At 41.9% G+C, this 20588-nt stretch overlaps 1 protein-coding gene across 2 annotated transcripts in view; it reads right to left on the bottom strand.

Moving 5' to 3' along the window:
- Positions 1–6164: 6164 nt before the first annotated feature.
- PSTPIP2 (proline-serine-threonine phosphatase interacting protein 2) overlaps positions 6165–20588 on the bottom strand; it is an 84522-nt gene continuing 70098 nt past the window's right edge. For both annotated transcript variants that reach the window (XM_019936979.3, XM_019936978.3), the window contains 9 exons: positions 16737–16835; positions 16110–16155; positions 15226–15305; positions 12860–12958; positions 11767–11863; positions 11566–11647; positions 10296–10330; positions 9188–9245; positions 6165–7766 (listed from right to left, as the gene is read on the bottom strand). In XM_019936979.3, the coding sequence (XP_019792538.1) occupies positions 9196–9245; positions 10296–10330; positions 11566–11647; positions 11767–11863; positions 12860–12958; positions 15226–15305; positions 16110–16155; positions 16737–16835 (588 nt within the window). In that variant the 3' untranslated portion in view covers positions 6165–7766; positions 9188–9195. The remainder of the gene's footprint in view (positions 7767–9187; positions 9246–10295; positions 10331–11565; positions 11648–11766; positions 11864–12859; positions 12959–15225; positions 15306–16109; positions 16156–16736; positions 16836–20588) is intronic.

Here is a 20588-nt window from a genome sequence, read left to right on the forward strand (position 1 = left end):
TTTCCTTTCCCATATTAGGGAAGTTTTCAACTATAATCTCTTCAAATATTTTCTCAGTCCCTTTCTTTTTCTCTTCTTCTTCTGGAACCCCTATAATTCGAATGTTGGTGCGTTTAATGTTGTCCCAGAGGTCTCTGAGACTGTCCTCAGTTCTTTTCATTCTTTTTTCTTTATTCTGCTCTGCAGTAGTTATTTCCACTCTTTTATCTTCCAGGTCACTTGTCCGTTCTTCTGCCTCAGTTATTCTGCTATTGATCCCATCTAGAGTACTTTTAATTTCATTTATTGTGTTGTTCATCGTTGCTTGTTTCATCTTTAGTTCTTCTAGGTCCTTGTTAACTGATTCTTGCATTTTGTCCAATCTATTGTCCATTCTATCTCCAAGATTTTGGATCAACCTTACTATCATTATTCTGAATTCTCTTTCAGGTAGACTGCCTATTTCCTCTTCATTTGTTAGGTCTGGTGCATTTTTATCTTGCTCCTTTATCGGCTGTGTGTTTTTCTGTCTTCTCATTTTGCTTATCTTACTGTGTTTGGGGTCTCCTTTTTGCAGGCTGCAGGTTTGTAGTTCCTCCTGTTTTTGATGTCTGTCTCCAGTGGCTAAGGTTGGTTCAGTGGGTTGTGTAGGCTTCCTGGTGGAGGGGGCTAGTGCCTGTGTTGTGGTGGATGAGGCTGGATCTTGTCTCTCTAGTGGGCAGGTTCACGTCTGGTGGTGTGTTTGGGGGTGTCTGTGGCCTTATTATGATTTTAGGCAGCCTCTCTGCTAATGGGTGGGGTTGTGTTCCTGTTCTGCTAGTTGTTTGGCATAGGTTTTCCAGCACTGTGGCTTGCTGGTCGTTGAGTGAAGCTGGGTGCTGGTGTTAAGATGGAGGTCTCTGGGAGATTTTCACCGTTTGATATTATGTGGAGCTGGGAGGTCTCTTGTTGATCAGTGTCCTGAAGTTGGCTGTCCTACCTCAGAGGCAGAGCCCTGCCTCCTGGCTGGAGCACCAAAAGCTTTTCATCCACAGGCTCAGGATAAAAGGGAGAAAAAGTAGAGGGAATTAGTAGAAGTATGAGGAAAGAAAGAAGGAAAGGAGGCAAGAAGGAAAGAAAGGAGGGAGGGAGGGAGGGAGGAAGGAAGGAAGGAGGGAAAGAAGGAAAAAAGAAAGAAAGAAGATACAGTAAAAATAAAATAAAGTATAATAAAGTTATTGAATTAAAAACTTCTTATTTAGAAAAAAAAAAAAAGGGACGGAAAGAACCTTAGGACAAATGTTGGAAGCAAAGCTATACAGACAAAATCTTACACAGAAGCATACACACACACCCTCACTAAAAGAGGTAAATGGGGAAAAATCCTAAATCTTGCTGTCAGAGACCACCTCCTCAATTTGGGATGATTCGTTGTCTAAAGGAGGGAAGGAAGGACGGAAAGAAAGAAAGAAAGAACGAAGGTAAAGTATAATAAGGTTATTAAAATTAATTATTAAGAAAAAAAATTTAAAAAAAAACATGGACGGATAGAACCCTAGGACAAATGGTGGAAGCAAGACTATACAGACAAGATCTCACACAGAAGCATACACATACACATTCACAAAAAGAGGAAAGGGGAAAATATCATAGATCTTGCTCCTAAAGTCCACTTCCTTAATTTGGGATGATTGGTTGTCTATTCAGGTATTCCACAGATGCAGGGTACATCAAGTTGATTGTGGAGCTTTAATCCGCTGCTTCTGAGGCTGCTGGGAGAGATTTCCCTTTCTCTTCTTTGTTCTCACAGCTCCCAGGGCTAAGCTTTGGATTTGGCCCTGCCACTGCGTGTAGATCGCTGGAGGGCGTCTGTTTTTTGCTCAGACAGGATGGGGTTAAAAGAGCCGCTGACTGGGGGCTCTGGCGCACTCAGGCCGGCGGGGACGGAGGGGCACAGAGTGCGGGGCGGGCCTGCGGTGGCAAAGGCCGGCGTGACTTTGCACCAGCCTGAGGCGCGCTGTGCGCTCTCCCGGGGAAGTTGTCCCTGGATCCCGGGAACCCGGCAGTGGCGGGCTGCACAGGCTCCGCGGAGGAGGGGTGTGGAGAGTGACCTGTGCTCGCACACAGGCCCCTCGGTGGCGGCAGCAGCAGCCTTAACGTCTCCCGCCCGCCTCTGGGGTCCGCGCTTTTAGCCGCGGCTTGCGCCCGTCTCTGGATTCCGCGCTTTCAGCCGCGGCTCGCGCCCGTCTCTGGGGTCCGCGCTTTCAGCCGCGGCTCGCGCCCATCTCTGGGGTTCGCGCTTTTAGCCGCGGCTCGCGCCCGTCTCTGGAGTTCCTTTAAGCAGCGTTCTTAAACCCCTCTCCTCACGCCCCAGGAAACAAAGAGGGAAGGAAAAGTCTCCTGCCTCTTCTGCAGGTGCAGGCTTTTCCCCGGACTCCCTCCCGGCTAGCTGTGGTGCACTAACCCCTTCAGGCTATGTTCAAGCCGCCAACCCCAGTCCTCTCCCTGCGCTCCGGCCTCAGCTCGCAGCCCCGCCCGCCCCGGCGGGTGAGCAGACAAGCCTCTCGGGCTGGTGAGTGCCGGTCGGCACCGATCCTCTGTGCGGGAATCTCCCCGCTTTGCCCTCCGCACCCGTTGCTGTGCACTCCTCCGCAGCTTCGAAGCTCCCCCCTCCGCCTCCCGCAGTCTCCGCCCGCGAAGGGGCTTCCTAGAGTGTGGAAACTTTTCCTCCTTCACAGCTCCCTCCCACTGGTGCAGGTGCCGTCCCTATTCTTTTGTCTCTGTTTTTTCTTTTGCCCTACCCAGGTACTGGGGAGTTTCTTGCCTTTTGGGAGGTCTGAGGTCTTCTGCCAGCCTTCAGTAGGTGTTCTGTAGGAGTTGTTCCACGTGTAGATGTATTTCTGGTGTATCTGTGGGGAGGAAGGTGATCTCCGCGTCTTACTCTTCCGCCATCTTCCGCCTTCTCCTGTCTTTCATTTTTACAAATTTGATTAATATGTGTCTCGGTGTGTTTCTCCTTGGGTTTATCCTGTATGGGACTTGCTGTGCTTACTGGACTTGGGTGGCTATTTTCCTTTCCCATGTTAGGGAAGTTTTCGACTATAATCTCTTCAACTATTTTCTCGGGTCCTTTCTCTCTCTCTTCTCCTTCTGGGACCCCTATAATGCGGATGTTGTTGCATTTAATGTTGCCCCAGAGGTCGCTTAGGCTGTCTTCATTTCTTTTCATTCTTTTTTCTTTATTCTGTTCCGTGGCAGTGAATTCCACCATTCTGTCTTCCAGGTCACTTATCCGTTCTTCTGTCTCAGTTATTCTGCTATTGATTCCTTCTTGTGTAATTTTCATTTCAGTTATTGTATTGTTCATCTCTGTTTCTTTGTTCTTTCATTCTTCTAGGACTTTGTTAAACATTTCTTGCATCTTCTCGATCTTTGCCTCCATTCTTTTTCCGAGGTCCTGGATCATCTTCACTATCATTATTCTGAATTCGTTTTCTGGAAGGTTGCCTATCTCCACTTCATTTAGTTGTTTATCTGGAGGTTTATCTTGTTCCTTCAACTGGTACATAGTCCTCTGCCTTTTCATTTTGTCTATCTTTCTGTGAATGTGGTTTTCATTTCACAGGCAGCAGGATTGTAGTTCTTCTTGCTTCTGCTGTCTGCCCTCTATTTGTAGACTTTGTAATGATGGCCATTCTAACTGGTGTGAGGTGGTACCTCATTGTTGTTTTGGTTTGTTTTTCTCTAATAATTAGCAACGATAAGCGTCTTTTCATGTGCCTATTGGCCATCTGTACGTCTTCTTTGGAGAAATGTTTATTTCAGTCTTCTGCCCATTTTTTGATTGGGTTGTTTGTTTTTTTGCTATTGAATTGTAGGAGTTGTTTCTGTGTTTTGGAAATTAAGGCCTTGTCAGTCACATCGTTTGCAAATATTTTCTCCTAGCCTGTAGGGTGTCCCTTTGTTTTGTTTATTGGTTCCTTTGCTCTGCAAAAGCTCATAAGTTTGATTAGGTCTCATTTGTTTATTTTTACATTTATTTTTATTGTGAGGTATGGTTTTATACGGTGCTTATATTGTCACAATATGGTACTACATGTTCTGACTCCATAAGATAGAAAACACAGGCCTGGGAACCAAGAGGTAAGACTGGCCTCTGTCACCATAGCTTACACTGACCCACTTGGGGAATTTGTGTCCCCATCCTTTCAACATTACGCTCTGCTGGACCAGAGCACCTGGCTCTAGGTGGTTGGCAGGGGATACATCTATCAATGGTCATAAAAAGAGTTCCACCAAAAGTACGGCTGATACGTGGTCATTTGGGGGTCCTCATGCCAGTAGACCAGCAAGCAAGGAAAGGAGTAACTATCTCGGCAGGAGAAGGTGATTACCATGAGGAAAGGTGGGCAAGGAAGAATGTATCTGGAACTCAGGAGTTTCAATGAGATGCCTCTTGGTGTTGCCATGCCTGGTAATAAACATAAATTGCCAATTTCAGCAGAATCTGACAAAAGCCTGTTAACCAGGGGCTAAGACCCCTCAGGGATGAGGGTCTGGGTTACCCCACCAGTCAAGCAACCTAGACAAGCACAAGACTAGCCAATTGTGAAGGGACTATAGAATATGTGTGTATTAGTTTGATGAGGCTGCCATAGCAAAATACCACAGACTGAGTGGCTTAAACAATAGAAATTAATTTTCCTGCAGTTCTAGAGGCTGGAAGTCCAAGATGACAGTGCCAGCAGAATTGGTTTCCTCTGAGGCCTCTCTCTTTGGGTTGCAGATGTTCACCCTCTTGCTGCCTCTTCACACGGTCGTCCCTTTGTGCACACTCACTCCCAGTGTCTCTTCTTTTCCTACAAGGACACCAATCACACTGGATCAGAGCCCCACCCCAACGGCCTTACTTCAACTTAATCACCTCTTTAAAAGCCCTATCTCCAAAACGGTCACTGGGGTGCTGAGGGCTAGGACTTGAACATATGAATTTGGGGGAATACAACTCACTCCATAACAGGGTGGTAGAGGAAGGAGATGATGAATATCAGTTATAGACTCAGGACCATCTGTAGCAGCAGGGACTAGAGCTCGTCCTACTAAACTTCCTGGGGGGTGTGTGTGTGTCTTTTGGAAACTGGGACAAGTGGTGACAGGATGCAGTAAAGTGCAGGTGGGCATGGGTGGACCTGAGCCGTGCAGGGATCAGCACTGCCAGCACCCCATCCACTTCCCCTCACTACCTATCACTTCCTCACATGCCAGCCCAACTTGCAACTGCCAGGAACCATGTGAGGACTCTCGGCCTGCTGGAACCCACTCTGCTGGTGTTCATGGAAAGACAGAAATGCCAGGGAACCAACACCTCCTAGGAGCAGCCCTCTACCTGTGACTGGTGGGAGTTGGTGAATGACTATCCCAGCTCTCTCCCCTCAGGTGAACTATTTCTGAGGTGTGGGTCCCACACTGTCACCCAAGAGTCCCAGCAGCTGAAGTTTATTGCCCACAGTGGTAACTTGCTTGATAATGAACATTTTTTTTTGCTTTCCTTCCCTTCGCTGTCTTACTTCCCCACTTCCATACTGGTGCATTCTGGGATCACCCCCCAGAAAAAGTACCTGCATTCAAATCTTTATCCCAGGGTCTCCTTCTGCTGGAACCCAAATTAAGGTGCTGACAGTCTGCAGAACAGCTCATACTTACTAAATTCATCATGTAAACTTATTTGACTGGCTTCCCTTTACACTCCTACTTCTCTCTCAACTGGTTGTTTCTCTAGCTACGTTATCTTCTTCTAGGCCACTAGTTCTTTCATATTTACTACTATGTGTCAAGTTCTGGGGATGTAGCAGGAAAAACGATAAGAGGGACCCTGCTCTCATGGAGATTACAGTCTAGGAGGGAAGCCAGACTTTGAACAATTAATTTCAAGAGTGAATCCTGTAATAACAAGGAAAATGTGAGAGTGGGGAAGGAGACAGCAGCGGGATCCCACCAAGCCTGGAGGCAGGGAACATGCTTCCCCGAGGAAGGGACCCTGCATCTGGCACCTGAAGAGTTAGTAGGAAGTGGCTTGGTGCCAGTCTCCTCCTGGCTTCCCTGACCGGCAGTTTGTCCTTCTATGGTGGTCTAATGATAGCAAATGTAACAAGGGGTCAAATAGAGCTTGGAAGAGAGATACAATTAACACAAAAATGCAAAATAAATCCCAAATCACCAGGAACCTTTATTTTACTTCATATTGAACTGGAAGAGCAATAAAATAAAGATATTTTCAATTCTTAAGACATTTTTACATCAGTTACACTGACCAGTAGAGAGAAAATTGAAATCCCTATGGAATTGCTAACAATAAATAAAATACTTAAAAATAGAATGTTCTGAGTTCAAAGGAAAATTTCCTGAGCCTGTTCAATCTGGGGAAGTCAATGACCCTTTGCAAACTCCAGTTTTTCAAAAGGCTATCCAACTGATGCAAGCTGCTGGTTATGACAAGAAGCTGCCACTTTCAGCAGCACCTTATATGAAAAGGGGAAACAATCGATCTTCCTTCAATCACTTTGTCCATAGTTCTGGGGAAGCTATGCACAGAGCAGAAAAGGAAGGTATCTGCTCTTTGTGGTACCAGAATTTCACAACATCCCAAATAAATGCCAGTGCTATTTTAACTTGTCATTAACTAAAATGTACCATTTGCTCAGTGTGCGAATATTAGACCAATCTCTCTGCTGTTTGTGGGTGACCAAAGGAAGACCCAAATATTTGTGAAAGGGTAAGATTGACACTTTAAAAATTCCAGGACCTAGCAAGGGAAAGATTCTCTGTGAAGACCAAAGATTGAGTAGTGGCTTTGTAGGTCTAAAATTCTCTTCAGGGATAAAGTCAAAATACCATGTTTCATTGATTCTAGGATACACTTTTTCCCCCACACTTTAGCATCTCAGATTCCAATGGGCTTGGCCATTAATTGTCACAAGTGTCAACTCCCCCACTGACTTTCTTAGTGGTATATAAAGTAAGGGGATGTTTTACAACGAATGGTTTCTTAGATTAGATTAAATATGGTGCTCTGTAGTTCAGTACACACAGTGAGCCATATAAAAATAAATCTGACATTTTAACCCTGGTAACTTTCCCAAGTGAAAAGATGCTGGCAAAAACATTTGGCGTCTTAAATTTCAACATGCGCATCACGGTCTCAGGAAGGGTTAGAAGGATGGTGATGTGGGATGAGCTTGTACTCTGCCTCTGCGTCTGTCCCTAGTCGGCTGAGAGAACTATAAGGAAATCGATTTCACACTTCTGGGACTCAATTCCTCATCTGTAAAATGAGAAAGTGTTATCAGATGGCCTCTAAATCTTCCAGCCAAAAAGGAAGGTGATTTTAAATCTTACACCACTGAGTATGTGCCACGCTGCCCCCAAAAGGCAAAGGAGCTTCTTGAGTTGCTGAGTTGCTGGCTCAGACTTCTCTGCAGCCATCCCTGCCCCAACTCCCAAGAGTCAAGGCTTCAAATCCACAGACTTTCTTGAATCAAGCAGAAAACACAATTCATTCACAACTTTAGTAACTTGATTGGAAAAGGATAATTCTTCAGTGTTGGGCAATTTGCAAACTTCTTTTAAAAACTGGAGAACTCTACTAGGTTAAGTTGAACTAAATGTCTACCATAAATTTTAAAACATCAAAAAATTATAGCAAGGGTTCACTTCAAAGTCTTCATGATTGACATAATTTCTACAGATTCTGCTGCTTTAAGTGTCTCCTTCCATGCCACAGAAGCGCCAACCACAGAAAGCTTTGTTTTCTGAAAGAAAATAATAAAGAAATTTCATTTGAATTAACTATTCATATCAGCACCCTGCTCCTACATTGAGATTTTATTCAACAAGAACAATGTGCTTGGCCAAGGAAAACAAACAGTGAGAAATGGGTATTCCAACTGATGAAAAATGGAATAAAAATGTTGCTTTATGATAAATAACACATACATTTATATTTTTATATACATATTTTTAATTCAAAAGTCATAATCTATCTTTACCTAAACATGTTAGAATTAAAAACAAGAATAGCAGCTAAAATCAACAATTGCAGAACAAATCACAAATTCCTAAAGATTCCTATTTAAATGTCAATTCCAAAGGTTCAAACTATTTTAAGTGTTGTGATGTCGCTTAACAAAGTTACTAATAAAGGTAGACTCCCTCTTTAAAATTCTCTTAAATTCAGTCAATTATACATGCTCGATTCCTACTCCTTGAGCTGGCACAGACACTAATGAGGCCCAATGAAATGACCAAACTTCAGCAAATGTGTTGGTATTGGCATCTTACATTCAAACAGCAGATTCTTGGGCTCTGAGGAACTACAGTTGCTGGCTCAAATGCTATTATTAAGCAACTAGAATATATGCTTTACCCAAATGGGTGAGGGAAAGAAAGGAAGGAAAAGAGAAACGAAAAGAAGAGAAGAGAAGGAAGAAAGTGGGGAGGGAAGAAGGGAAAAGAGAGGAGGAACAGGTGGGGAGGAATGAGAAAGAGAGAAAGGAAGGGAGGAAGAAAGGAAGGGAGGGAAAGGAAGGGAGGGAGGGAGGGAAGGAAGAAGAGAGAGAGGAAAAAAGGAAGGTAAAAAATAAAAATAAACTCTTGGAGCTGCTGATGCCCCACCACATAGCCATCACTGCATGGTGTTCTGGAGAGCAGGTTCTACCTTTGAACACCACGTCACTTGATTTCCCACGTTCTTGCTCTACCTCCAAAATGAGCCGGGCCTCTTTCCATGAGAAAGAGAGAGGCTTATGAAATGAAGCAGACGTGATGACTGGCTGTAAAGACTACAATTTGTTTGTTGGTCAGAAAGGTATATATAGTTAGAGGATGAGGTTTTTTACGTCTTCAATATCCACTATCTTTTGCAGCAAAGTTCCTTAAATATTATAAACACACTTCTTAAGCAATTTGAAGACTTACATGCAAATGTAAATCATACTTTCTGATTATTTCTGTCTAATCAAGAAAACCATGGCTTCTGTCCTAACAGCTAATTGGCCGTAAGTCACAAAGTGGGTGGTTTTAGAGGAGTGCAGGCAAGTAATGTTTGATGTGCCCACTTCCAAGCACTGGCATTGTTTGCCTGCAGTGATGTTATAAAGAAGCTTCAAAGACTTCAAAAATACAATCACCAGTCTAAACACAACTTGATTCTGTGAAGATGAAAGGTTCTTACCATTGATGTTACTGATAGATCAAACTGTAGTTATCAGGCAAAGAATAATCAGGGTCATCTGTAAAGGGCAAAACACAGAGCAACATTAGTTAACATTTTTTCATGATAATATATTAGCCCTTTTCAAATCAAGGCATCCCACTCAGAGTCTGGTGACTGCCATTTTGTAAGAAGAAAATATATCTGGCAACAAAACCTACAAATAATAGTCATAACTACACGTCAGAAAACATATTGGAAATCCCTATTATGATTTCTTTGCCATTTTTCAACCATGCCCAGATAGCAGTCCCCACAGTAAAATCACCTTCAAAAATGGACAAAAGTAAGTCCCACAGTACCAAGTGGTAATTATAAGGTAATAAGAAATCAATTAACTTAAATCCTTATCTAGTTCAAAGATGTAATTTCAGCCACTAAATTTTTCAGTCACTAAATTTTTGCCAAGATGCTAAATGCAGCCCAAGATATCTCTTCCCTCTTCCTTTGAACATAGATAGGCATATCTTTCTTTTATTCAAATAATAGGTATTTGTTGAGCACCTACTATGTGCCCAATACTGTGTTATGTTTTGTGACTGATTCAGGAGAAAACAAAGTGCCTGCCCTCAAGGATCTTGTAATTATCCAGGGAATACAAATTAACAAAAAGCACTAAGTGTGTGGTTCTCCCAGAGGTATCATAGGAGTTCAGAGAGAAAAAGAGACCAGGGTGCTCAGTGAAAGATCCAATTATAGGCAGTGTACAAAATACATAATATTAGGTTACATGTTTCCAGACATCTTCTATAAATTACATTTCTGTGTAATCCAAAGGAAACTGTATCCCAGTTTTGCTGTTCTCATGGTCCAAGTTGAAATAATCTCTTAGTAAGAATGCCTTATAAGTTTCTTTTGGTACTTGAGTAGCTGAAATCTCTTAGATAAGCTATAAAATAGACCACGAATTACCAAATTCCACTCTGTGACAAACAGTATTATAGTTTCTAATAATAGGTTCATTCTCTTGGAAATTTGATTCTATTTATTCCCTTCTTTCCTTTTATTTCAAAATTCTAGCTACTCAACCTTAAATAAAAGCTGACCTAAGATTTCAAACAGTCTTTACCTGGTAAACTTTTAGGAATTGGGAGAGGTCTTCTCCTGTAAGAAATGAAAACCAAAATCTTTCAGATAAGTTCTTGTTATTTTTCTAATTTTCTACTTCACTCTACAAACACTGCATGCTAATCAGATGGGGTTTCTGCTCTGGAGGGTTAAGAAAAGTTCAGAGGAAGCAAAAGCTCTGCAGCGCTGACCTCCTGGATCCAGGCTGCAGACGTTACATTATTCTGGGGAGCGGGACGCACAGAGCCCTGCCCCGCAGCCCAGAAATCTCAGTCATGTGGGCAAGAGTTCCTGATCACCTTGATAAAAAAATGGGAAGTCAAACAGTTCCTACCTTGCTGTCAGGGTTAAAGGAACTAACTCAAAGTTACTGCTTTGAGCAGCGCTTGGCATTCTTAAACAGTGGTGATGAACTTGCACTTCCCCGTCAAACACTCCCTTATCTTTTTAAAAACTGGACTGAAAATTCAACAGCTTAGACTCCGAGGTGACTGTATGTGAAACAGAAGTTTCTCTTCCCTCAGGATCCTTTATATCAAGGCAGCAAACTTTTTCTGTAAAGGGCCAGATAGCAAATGATTTAGGCTTTTCTGGCCACACAGCATTTCTATCTCATCACTACTCAGCTCCAATGAGAAAGCAGCCGTAGACAGAATGGAAACAGATGAGTGCAGTCATCTTCTAACAAAGCTCTACATATGAACACTGATGTTTGCATTTCATGTAATTTTCACATGTCACAAAATAGTATCCTTTCAATTCTTTTCAACCATTTAAAAACATGAAAACTATTCTTAACTTGCAGGCCCTACCAAAACAGGTAGGTCAGATTTGACTCACAGGGGGCCAGAGTTTTCCAACTCTTGCTTTCTACAAGAAAGGTATAGGATTCATGCATGAGTAATAATAATTACACTCAAGCATGATACAATCCCCCTCGAACTATGACTAGTACAACCCATTTAACGTTTGTCCTAAAAATGCTATTGCCAAAAACCTAGCACTCACTAAGCAAATGCAATGGTAGAGATATGTTCTGATTCTAATACGTCCATATTAGAATTGGAACACTAAAAATAAAAATGTTCTTTAGAAGTACTTTTCTTTTCTTTTCTTTTTTTTTGGCCACACTGCGGCATGTGGGATCTTAGTTCCCTGACCAAGGATCGAACCCGCGCCCCCTGCAGTGGAAGAACAAAGTCTTAACCACTGGTCCGCCAGGGAAGTCCCCAAAAGTACTTTTCTACATGTGAAAGAAAGCTGGATATTACCTTGCCAAGTCAGACCCTGTAGCCTTTCCTGGTGGGGCAGCATTCTTCTGGGGGCAGTAGAAATTCTCATACATGATGGGTGCTAGGGAATCATCAAGACGTAAAACATTAAGAGGCTGATGACTTCCATTCTCAATGATCTGTGACAAGAAAGACTAATAGAATTGCTTAATTAACCCCCCACCCTACAGCTCCATTCACCTGGTGGAGTCTGTCCAGTTTTGCGCTGATTCACAAAGTACTCAATGTCCTTCTCAATGCTGCACATTTCTAAACTCTTACGGACTTCTTCATACATCTAACAAAAAGAAGATAAATCAAGGTAGAGGTATATGTCCATAAAAATGGTGACACAGCTTATTAAAATAGGAGGTTTGATGAATGGCTGTTTTCCAAATTTTGCTTTGAAAAGAAAAAAGAAGACATTCCCAAGTCCTGGACTCAAATAAAGGGATTTCTCTGATGCATATCTGCATTTAAATTTTTTTTAAAGATGACAAAAAAATATAGATTTTTTTTTTGTAGCAGCACAGAAACCTTGGTGGAAAGATTTTTTTTTTTTAACTACTGATGGGACAAAGAAAATAGACACCAAGTCCCATGACCAATTCTACACACAAATGCAAAGACAATTGGAGAAAAGTTCTTCCAGTCAATCCTACTTGTTTTCTGGGTGTTTAATTATTCTTCTAAAGTGAATGTCCCATCTAAGCGAGGGTGGCTATTTCTTAGGAAAGAAAGTGGTGATAATTTGATTCATGTCCCCCTGAGACCTGGGAACCCATGACAATTGCTGTGTACAAGTTAAATCTGGATCACTAATGGCCCTGGAACACTGCTGAAGTAAATCCTGAGCCCTGGAGTGACCGTTAGCCCGGGCATGGCTCAGTCTGCTAGTCCTTGGTGCTGTCCTGGAGTGACCTCATTTCAGACCGGAGCAGTCTCTGGGACTCACATTCATTTTGTGACATCTCTGTTTTCCATAAATTAAACTGCATTTGGGTCTCCCTTCTCTGCTCTCCTGCTCTGACCCTTTATTTCTTAGAGAGAAAGTCATAGTGGTAAAGTGAAACAAGAGTCAGGCAGGTTAGGTGTTTATCTGGGTCCATACTCACCGTGTGGACTTGGGCCAGTCACTGTACCTACCTGGGCCTCAAATGAGGCCCTAATAAATGTTTATGGAACATAAAACATTTATTAGTTCCTCCACGGAGGAACTAATAAATGTTTATGGTTCCTTCCACTCTAATGAATCTAATATGCAAAGCATCCTCCGTGGATGCCTCTGACTTACGTTATCGCTTGTGACACATTGTTGTGACAGCTGATTCATGTGTAACCACAGTGCATTCCGAAAGAAGTTTATTCGTTCACATTCTTGAGTCTCAAACACCTACAGAAACAAAACTACATGTACATATGCAGAGAAAGGGGCCATTTGTCTAGACTGGCTATGACTTAAGAAACAATTTCAACCTTGAATTATCTGTAAGCTTATTGTCCCATTTAGCATACTCCCACCCACCGAGGAAGCTCATAAACTCTTACTCAGGCAAAGAATGCAAATGGATTCTAATAACATATTAACACAAATAGGACTGGATATAGTTCTGAAAGTAAGAGGTGATGATGAACCTAAACGTCAATGTTCTAACCTGAATTCCAGCTCACATTTCCAACTGCCTAATGGGCATCTGTACCTGGGCAGCCTGCCAGAGCCTCCAATTCAGAGTTGCCCTCCTTCTCACCCCCTCCCAGAATGAGTGAATTCAACTGGCAAGACGGTCACAATTGTTGAAGCTAGTTGATGAGTACATGGGGGACCTTGCACTTGTCTTTTATCCTTGTGTATGTTTGAAATTTCCTTAATAAAAAAAGTTGTTTAAAAAGTCACTGCCTGAACAATAGTTTTTGGATGTAAGCAAATACAACTTATGGAAAATCAAACTATTCTATAAAGTGGATGCTATAGTATTCAACAGTGGATGTTATATATTAATGTATTTTTTAAAGGTTGACTACAAAACTATTACATTTTAAAGCTTCTTATAATGTAAAACTGTATACATATACAAGAGGAGAGAGAATAGCATAATGAATCCCCATGTACCCATCACCAGCTGAAACACTTATCCACTCACAACTGACTGTTTTACCTATTTCCCTACCAATGCACCTACTCCCTGGAGTATTTTGAAGCAAATACACTATTTCATCTATAAATATTTTATTATTCATATACAGTATATAAGTACTACATACGAATATTACATTATTTTTATTATAGACTATTTCACGTAGACAGAATCATAGAGACTGACATTAGGAAGACCCACATACCAACCACCCAGCTTTGTCAAAACTTTTGGCCATATTTGCTTCAGATTTTGTTAAAGCCTCTGTGTGCTTTCTTCAATCTCTACTATGTTCCTCCTCCCCCAGAGATAACCATTATCCTAAATTTTATCATTCTTATGCAGATTTTGACAATATATATGTATCCATAAGATGTATATGATATTGCTTTGCATGTTTTAAAACCATATAAAAATGCTCTTATTTCAGGTTTTTCCATTAGATTGTGGAATTAAGGAAGTAAAGCAGAAAAGAGTGTTTTAGGAGGGACCCACAGTTTCAGGTGCTAAAGACCGGTCAAATAAAATTAGAAACTGCAAAGGCATGCTGGACCTCACACCAAGGGGACCACTGGTTCCTCTGGGAGAACAGCTGCAGGGGAGCAGACCCCAGACACAGCCACTGGGACAGGCAGGACAATGAGGATGTGCAGGCAATTCCCCCAGGAAGCCTGGCTGTGAAGAGAAGGGAGAAGCAGCAGTGGCAGGCTTGAAAGCTGGAAGGAGCTGAGGTGTGAATGATAATAAAAGTCCACTGTGAAAGGGAGCTGTGTGCAAGGGGGTGGGGAAAGCCAGCTGGAGGATCCTGAGCCCAGTGGTGGCAGAGCAGCCCTTTACCACTATCACAGGAGAAGGGAGGGTGGTAAAGATCAGTAGTTCTCGTGCTTGAATTCACAGCAGAGTCACCTGCAGGACTTATTAACATGGAGACTGCTGCGCCCATGCCCAGGGTTTCTGATTCCAGAGGCCTGGAGTTGGTCTGAGAACCTGCATCTCTGCATCTCTAACAAGATCTGCATCTAACAAGGCAATGATGTTTGTACAGGTCCTGGGACCTCCCTTTGAGAACCACTGGTAAGGAAAATGTGTAGACAGGGTGACAGAAACTTGAGGAAGTTTCCAGGTTGTGTCTTTATTTTCTCTGGGTCATTGTGAGGCATGTGCTGAAAATGAAGGGGGCAATGGTGAAACAAAAGGTGTGAGAATAAAAAACTCTAGGTCAGCTCTCCTGCCATCTGCATTCCTCTGTCACAGAGCAAGTACAGGTGAGGCTCTCGATAGGAAATCAATGAATTAACTGTTAATTGATTCAGCTGCTTCATACCCGTGCGAATCAAACATCAGAGCAAGGCCATGAACAGAGTGGGACAGCATGGTCAGGATCGGGAAGAAGCAGAAAGACAAGGTTTAGGGGAAAGCATTCCAATTCCTTCCACTCTCCACTTAAATTCCAGATTTCTAATTTGCCCTCAAGTAATTCTACAGAAGTAGAGGAAGGAAGACCCGCCCTTCGGGTTCCAGGTACCTCGCAGGCCTTGATGTGTTCGCTCTGCCACTCTTCACGGACCTTATCCAGAGTGTTGATGTGCAGCATGTACGCCTTGTCTGCAATGGAGGGGAGGGGCCTGGGTCTGGAAACTGGATGGGAGGGGGCTCGCAGACCCATGAAAAGTAAGCAAAGGTGGGCATCACGTTCTTTATAAAGAAAAACCAAGCAATTAGCCAGAAATGCTCCAAGGAAGGAAAAGTGAAAGCTGACAAGGAACCTCAGCCAGGGTTTCCTTCCACCTCTTACCATTTTCAGGAAAATTAAACAAACAATGAGGGGTGCAGAAAAGTGAACTACCAAGTTACTTCAGTTTTGGATTCAGAAACTTAAGCAACCACGGTTGTGAGAGGCTTGTCTCCGGCAAGAAACTGTGGCTGGGAATTAGAAGCCTTTGCAAACGCTTGGTTTGGATTTTAGACTTCAATGATGACAAGGCCTCACGACTTGGTTGTTTCTTTCACAGCAGAGAAGAGTTATCAGGGCTGAAAAGGGGTTTTAAGATAGATGTTCCCAATAAATCGGAGTGAGCACCTGGTCCAAAGCAGCTGCCACTTGACCCCCCCTCCCCCCCCCACCCCCACCCTTCAGTCACCTGTCAGGCGGCAAGACCTAAGGCAGCAATGGCCAGAAACCGCTGCCTCACTTGCTTCCTCCGACTCTCCCAGGTTCCCATATACTCTCCCTTCCCCTCTCTCTTCCTTCCCTGTTTCCCCCTCCGTCCCTTCTCATACCTTGTTAATCCTACTGTATATGTATACATTCACTATTGTATGGTATATAAAACTGCCTTTCTCAGACAGATTTAGGATAACATAAGCCCCACCACAATCCTCCCCCATCCTTGGGAGCAGACCCGTCACCTGAGTCTTCTACTGCAGTCTTTGAAGTTGCCAGTTTCACAAAAAGCTGTGAGGACAAAACAGAAACAAAAACAAACAAACAAAAAAAGAGGTCAGGAATGCTGGGCTAGGGTTCTAAAGGCAAAACAGATTTTAAAGCAATGACTGAGAAGAGACAAGTTGTAGTTCAAGTCTAACCTATATTTCTCTCATGAGTTAGTCATTCAACTTGCCCTCTAATCTTAACACCATTGGAAAATAGCCATCGAGCATCTTGCCCTACATCTTCCTAAAAACATATCCCTCCCTACCTTCTGATTGCTGATGATCTTATATCCAGATTTTATAAAATTAAATTTATAAAACACCCAAGCAGGAGGCAGCCTAGCTATAAAGAATACATGAGCTGAGTTTTGAAAAAAAGATGAAAACATCAGAACCCCCTCCCCTGTGGCTATGCTCCTCTAGCTCTTCCCCGACCCCCAAAATAGGACAAGGGTTTTTCTGGCTCCGAGGACTCTAATTGCCTGAAGGAGGGTATTGCCAGGAGCTCAGAGTGCAAGTCCATTTTTTATTAAGACTATTAATTGGCTTTAGCTTGATATATGTAAATCTCAGATTTTTCAGGCTGTCTGCTCTCCCAGGTACCTTTTCTTGTTGCTTCGGGTTCGCCACATTGGCACTCCGGTGGACAGCCTGCTCTGCTTCATCTTTGTCTCGGCATTTCTGCTCGTAGTTCTTCTTTGCCTTTGTAGTTATGAGCCAAAAGAGGATCAAAACAGATAAGCAGACGGTGACCCTAGCCCCCCACGCCCAGGAGAGAAGAGGGCTCACTGATTAGGGCTCTGATCACCACTAGACTGGGGGCACTCAGAGGACATGCTCTTTCTTGTCTATCTTTGGAAGGTCTCTCCAGCCCTTTTCCAAATCATGTATGTAGTGGTAACCTGATCAAGGAAGTAACGACTCCTATTTGGCAAAAACAAAGTACATGAGCTTTAAAAATTTACTGAAACAAAAGATGGAATTTGAAATAGGCAAAATCAAACACTTATGTAACTATAGGATGTGAATATGTAATATTCATAACCCTCAGAACTTAGATGCAATCACTTGGTCCTGGTAACTATAACTATGTTTCAGTATTCTGACGTGCCTCCTCATAGCATGTGGACAGTGGGGAGGGCATCAATCCCATCATTTCTGTAGCTCAAGGGTAGTCATGTTCCTTCTTGATTTATAGAATTCTGTTTTAGCCAGTTTAAAAGTAGGCCGTGGTCTCTCCTGTGCTACCATTACTATCAGCAGTATGAAAATAGTTCACAAACTACAGTTAGTGAATCAAATAATTTTCTGTTTCAACTCTTGAAGCAAAGACTTAACTTGTTCAAACAAAGCAAAGCTGTGAATCAGTTGGCTAATAAATAAAAATGATACTCCCCCCAAAAAATGCTTGACTAAGAATCAAGACACCTTTGCAGAGATGGTTTGTGCTCATCAAATATCTGACGTGCTTTCCTACATTTCTCAGCATCCCTTGCAGTTCAGTTGGGGTTAACCTTTCAGTAAACAACCTTATAATTCTCTCTGCTACACATACATAGAAACAAAAGTTGATAACTTTTCTTAATTACAAGCACATAAGATATTCATGCAACAATTCTTTTCTTATGCAACAATATCTTATACACACTTCTCTGTATCAAGCATGAAGCCTGCAGCTGAACACTTTTTAAAAAAATTTTTATTGGAGTATTGTTGATTTACAATGTTGTGTTAGTTTCTGCCGTACAGCAAAGTGAATCAGTTATAAATATACATGTATATCCACTATTTTTTAGATTCTTTTCCCATATAGGTCATTACAGAGTATTGAGTAGAGTTCCCCGTGCCATACAGTAGGTCCTTATTAGTTATCTATTTTATATATAGTAGTATGTGTATGTCAGTCCCAATCTTCCAATTTATCCCTCCCCTCCTCTCCCTGTTGGTAATCATAAGTTTGTTTTCAATATCTGTTAAGTCTGTTTCTGTTTTGTAAATAAGTTCATTTGTGCCCTTTTTTTAGATTCCACATATAAGCAATATCATATATTTGTCTTTCTGTGTCTGACATACTTCACTCAGTATGACAATCTCTAGGTCCATCCATGTTGCTGCAAATGGCATTATTTAGTTCTTTTTTATGGCTGAGTAATATTCCATTGTATATATGTACCACATCTTTTTTATCCATTCCTCTACTGATGGACATTTGGTTGTTTCCATGTCCTGGCTATTTGTAAATAGTGCTACAATGAGCATTGGGGTGCATGTATCTTTTCAAATTATGGTTTTCTCCAGATATATGCCCAGGAGTGGGATTGCTGGATGATATGGTAGTTCTATTTTTAGTTTTTTAAGGAACCTCCATACATACATTCCCACCAACAGTGTAGGAGGATTCCTTTTTTTCTCCACATCTTCTCCAGCAATTTTTTTTTCTTTTTTTTTTTTTTGGTGGGGGGGTATGCGGGCGTCTCACTGTCATGGCCTCTCCCGTTGTGGAGCACAGGCTCCGGACGCGCAGGCTCAGCGGCCATGGCTCACGGGCCCAGCTGCTCCGCGGCATGTGGGATCTTCCCAGACCGGAGCACGAACTCGTGTCCCCTGCATCGGCAGGCGGGCTCTCAACCACTGCGCCACCAGGGAAGCCCTCTCCAGCATTTATTGTTTGTAGATTTTTTGATGATGGCCATTCTGACTGGTGTGAAGTGATACCTCATTGTAGTTTTGGTTTGCATTTCTCTAATAATTAGTGATGTTGAGCATCTTTTCATGAGCTTTCTGGCCACCTGTATGTCTTCTTCTATTTAGATCTTCTGCCCATTTTATGACTGGGTTGTTTGTTTTTTTTGTTATTGAGCTGTATGAGCTGTTTGGATATTTTGGAGATTAATCCCTTGTTGGTCACTTCATTTGCAAGTATTTTCTCCCATTCTATGGGTTATCTTTTCTTTTTGTTTCTGGTTTCCTTTGCTTTGCTGTAGCTGAACACTTTTAATGGTTGTAAATACACACACATACATATATAAATGCCATAATTTTCTTAACCAACTCTCTACTGGTGGACATTTACCTTATCTCCCATTTTGTATAACATAAAAATACTCTGATTTTTATTTTGGGTAGTGTGAATTTACAGGTCAGATTCCTAGAAGTGTAATTGTTTTCACTAATTCATACTCCTATAAACACGTACGTGAGGGTATATGGCCTCATGCTCTTACCAACACCAAAATAAGACAATGTTTTTAACCTTTTCTAATACTAGAGTTGAGAATGTTGGCATATGCCTTGTTTTATTTGTATTTATTTCATTACTAAGGTGATATGTCATTTCTACTTCATGTCTTTTACCTACTTTTTTTTGGAGCATTCTTCATTTTAATTGATTTTTAAGAGTTCAGTCTATACTAGGAACACTAACTGGTTATAAATTATATAAGTTACTAATATTTTTTCCCATTTGTTATCACGTATAAGATGATATTTTTTTCTTTTGCTCTAAAGCAGTCTTAAATTTTTTTATACTTTTTTTTTTTGACTGCACTGGGTCTTAGTTGCCGCACACATGATTTTTTAGTTGCAGCTTGCGAACTCTTAATTGTGGCCTGAGAACTCTTAGTTGTGGCACGTGGGATCTAGTTCCCTGACCAGGGATCAAACCTGGGCCCCCCTGCACTGGGAGTGCTCAGTCTTAGTCACGGGACCACCAGGGAAGTCCCAAAAAGTCTTAAATTTTAATGTCAGTTATCAATCTTTCTCTTTCGTGCATTGTTTTTTTAATATGACATATTAAGCACTTTTTCTCTGTTGTTACATAGTCCTCATAATAATATTTTTAAAGGTTACACAATTTAATCTTTCTCCATTTTTGTCACTAAATCATGTACATTGTAGTTTTCATTATAGGTAGTGAACACGGTAGTGCATTTTGTTTTTCTTATTTTGGATGATTTCCTAAAGATAGAGTCTTAGATTCTTAGTGTAAGATTGATGGGCTATGATCATATTTATGGCTCTAAAAGCATATCGTAAAATATCGTTTTAAAAGGTTATATGGGCTCCAGAGAAAATGGAGCAGATGTACTCTACCTTATTCCTCCACACAAGTATAACTAAAACCCCTGGACAGTCTACATAAAACAAACATAAGATTCTGAAAGGTGGAGAGAAGAAGGCAGATTAGCTGATGTCCTTGATCTCAGAGAGAAACCTAGAAGTGAGTGCCCGGGGTTTTCTTTGGGCCTCTTATATCACAGAATGAATGCCAAAGCAGCAGACAACCAAGAAATGCCAGTGGACATAAACAAATAAAAAAAGCCCCAATGAAAACCTCCCCTCTCTAGCCAAAAGACCAGAAAAGGGGCAGCACAGCAGGACAGAAGCCTCCACGTTGTACAGCAGCCAAACACCACATAAAGAAACCATGCCCCCCTCCCGCCCACCACACATCCA

Source organism: Tursiops truncatus, chromosome 13 (assembly GCF_011762595.2).
Source record: "Tursiops truncatus isolate mTurTru1 chromosome 13, mTurTru1.mat.Y, whole genome shotgun sequence".
Lineage (NCBI taxonomy): Eukaryota > Metazoa > Chordata > Mammalia > Artiodactyla > Delphinidae > Tursiops > Tursiops truncatus.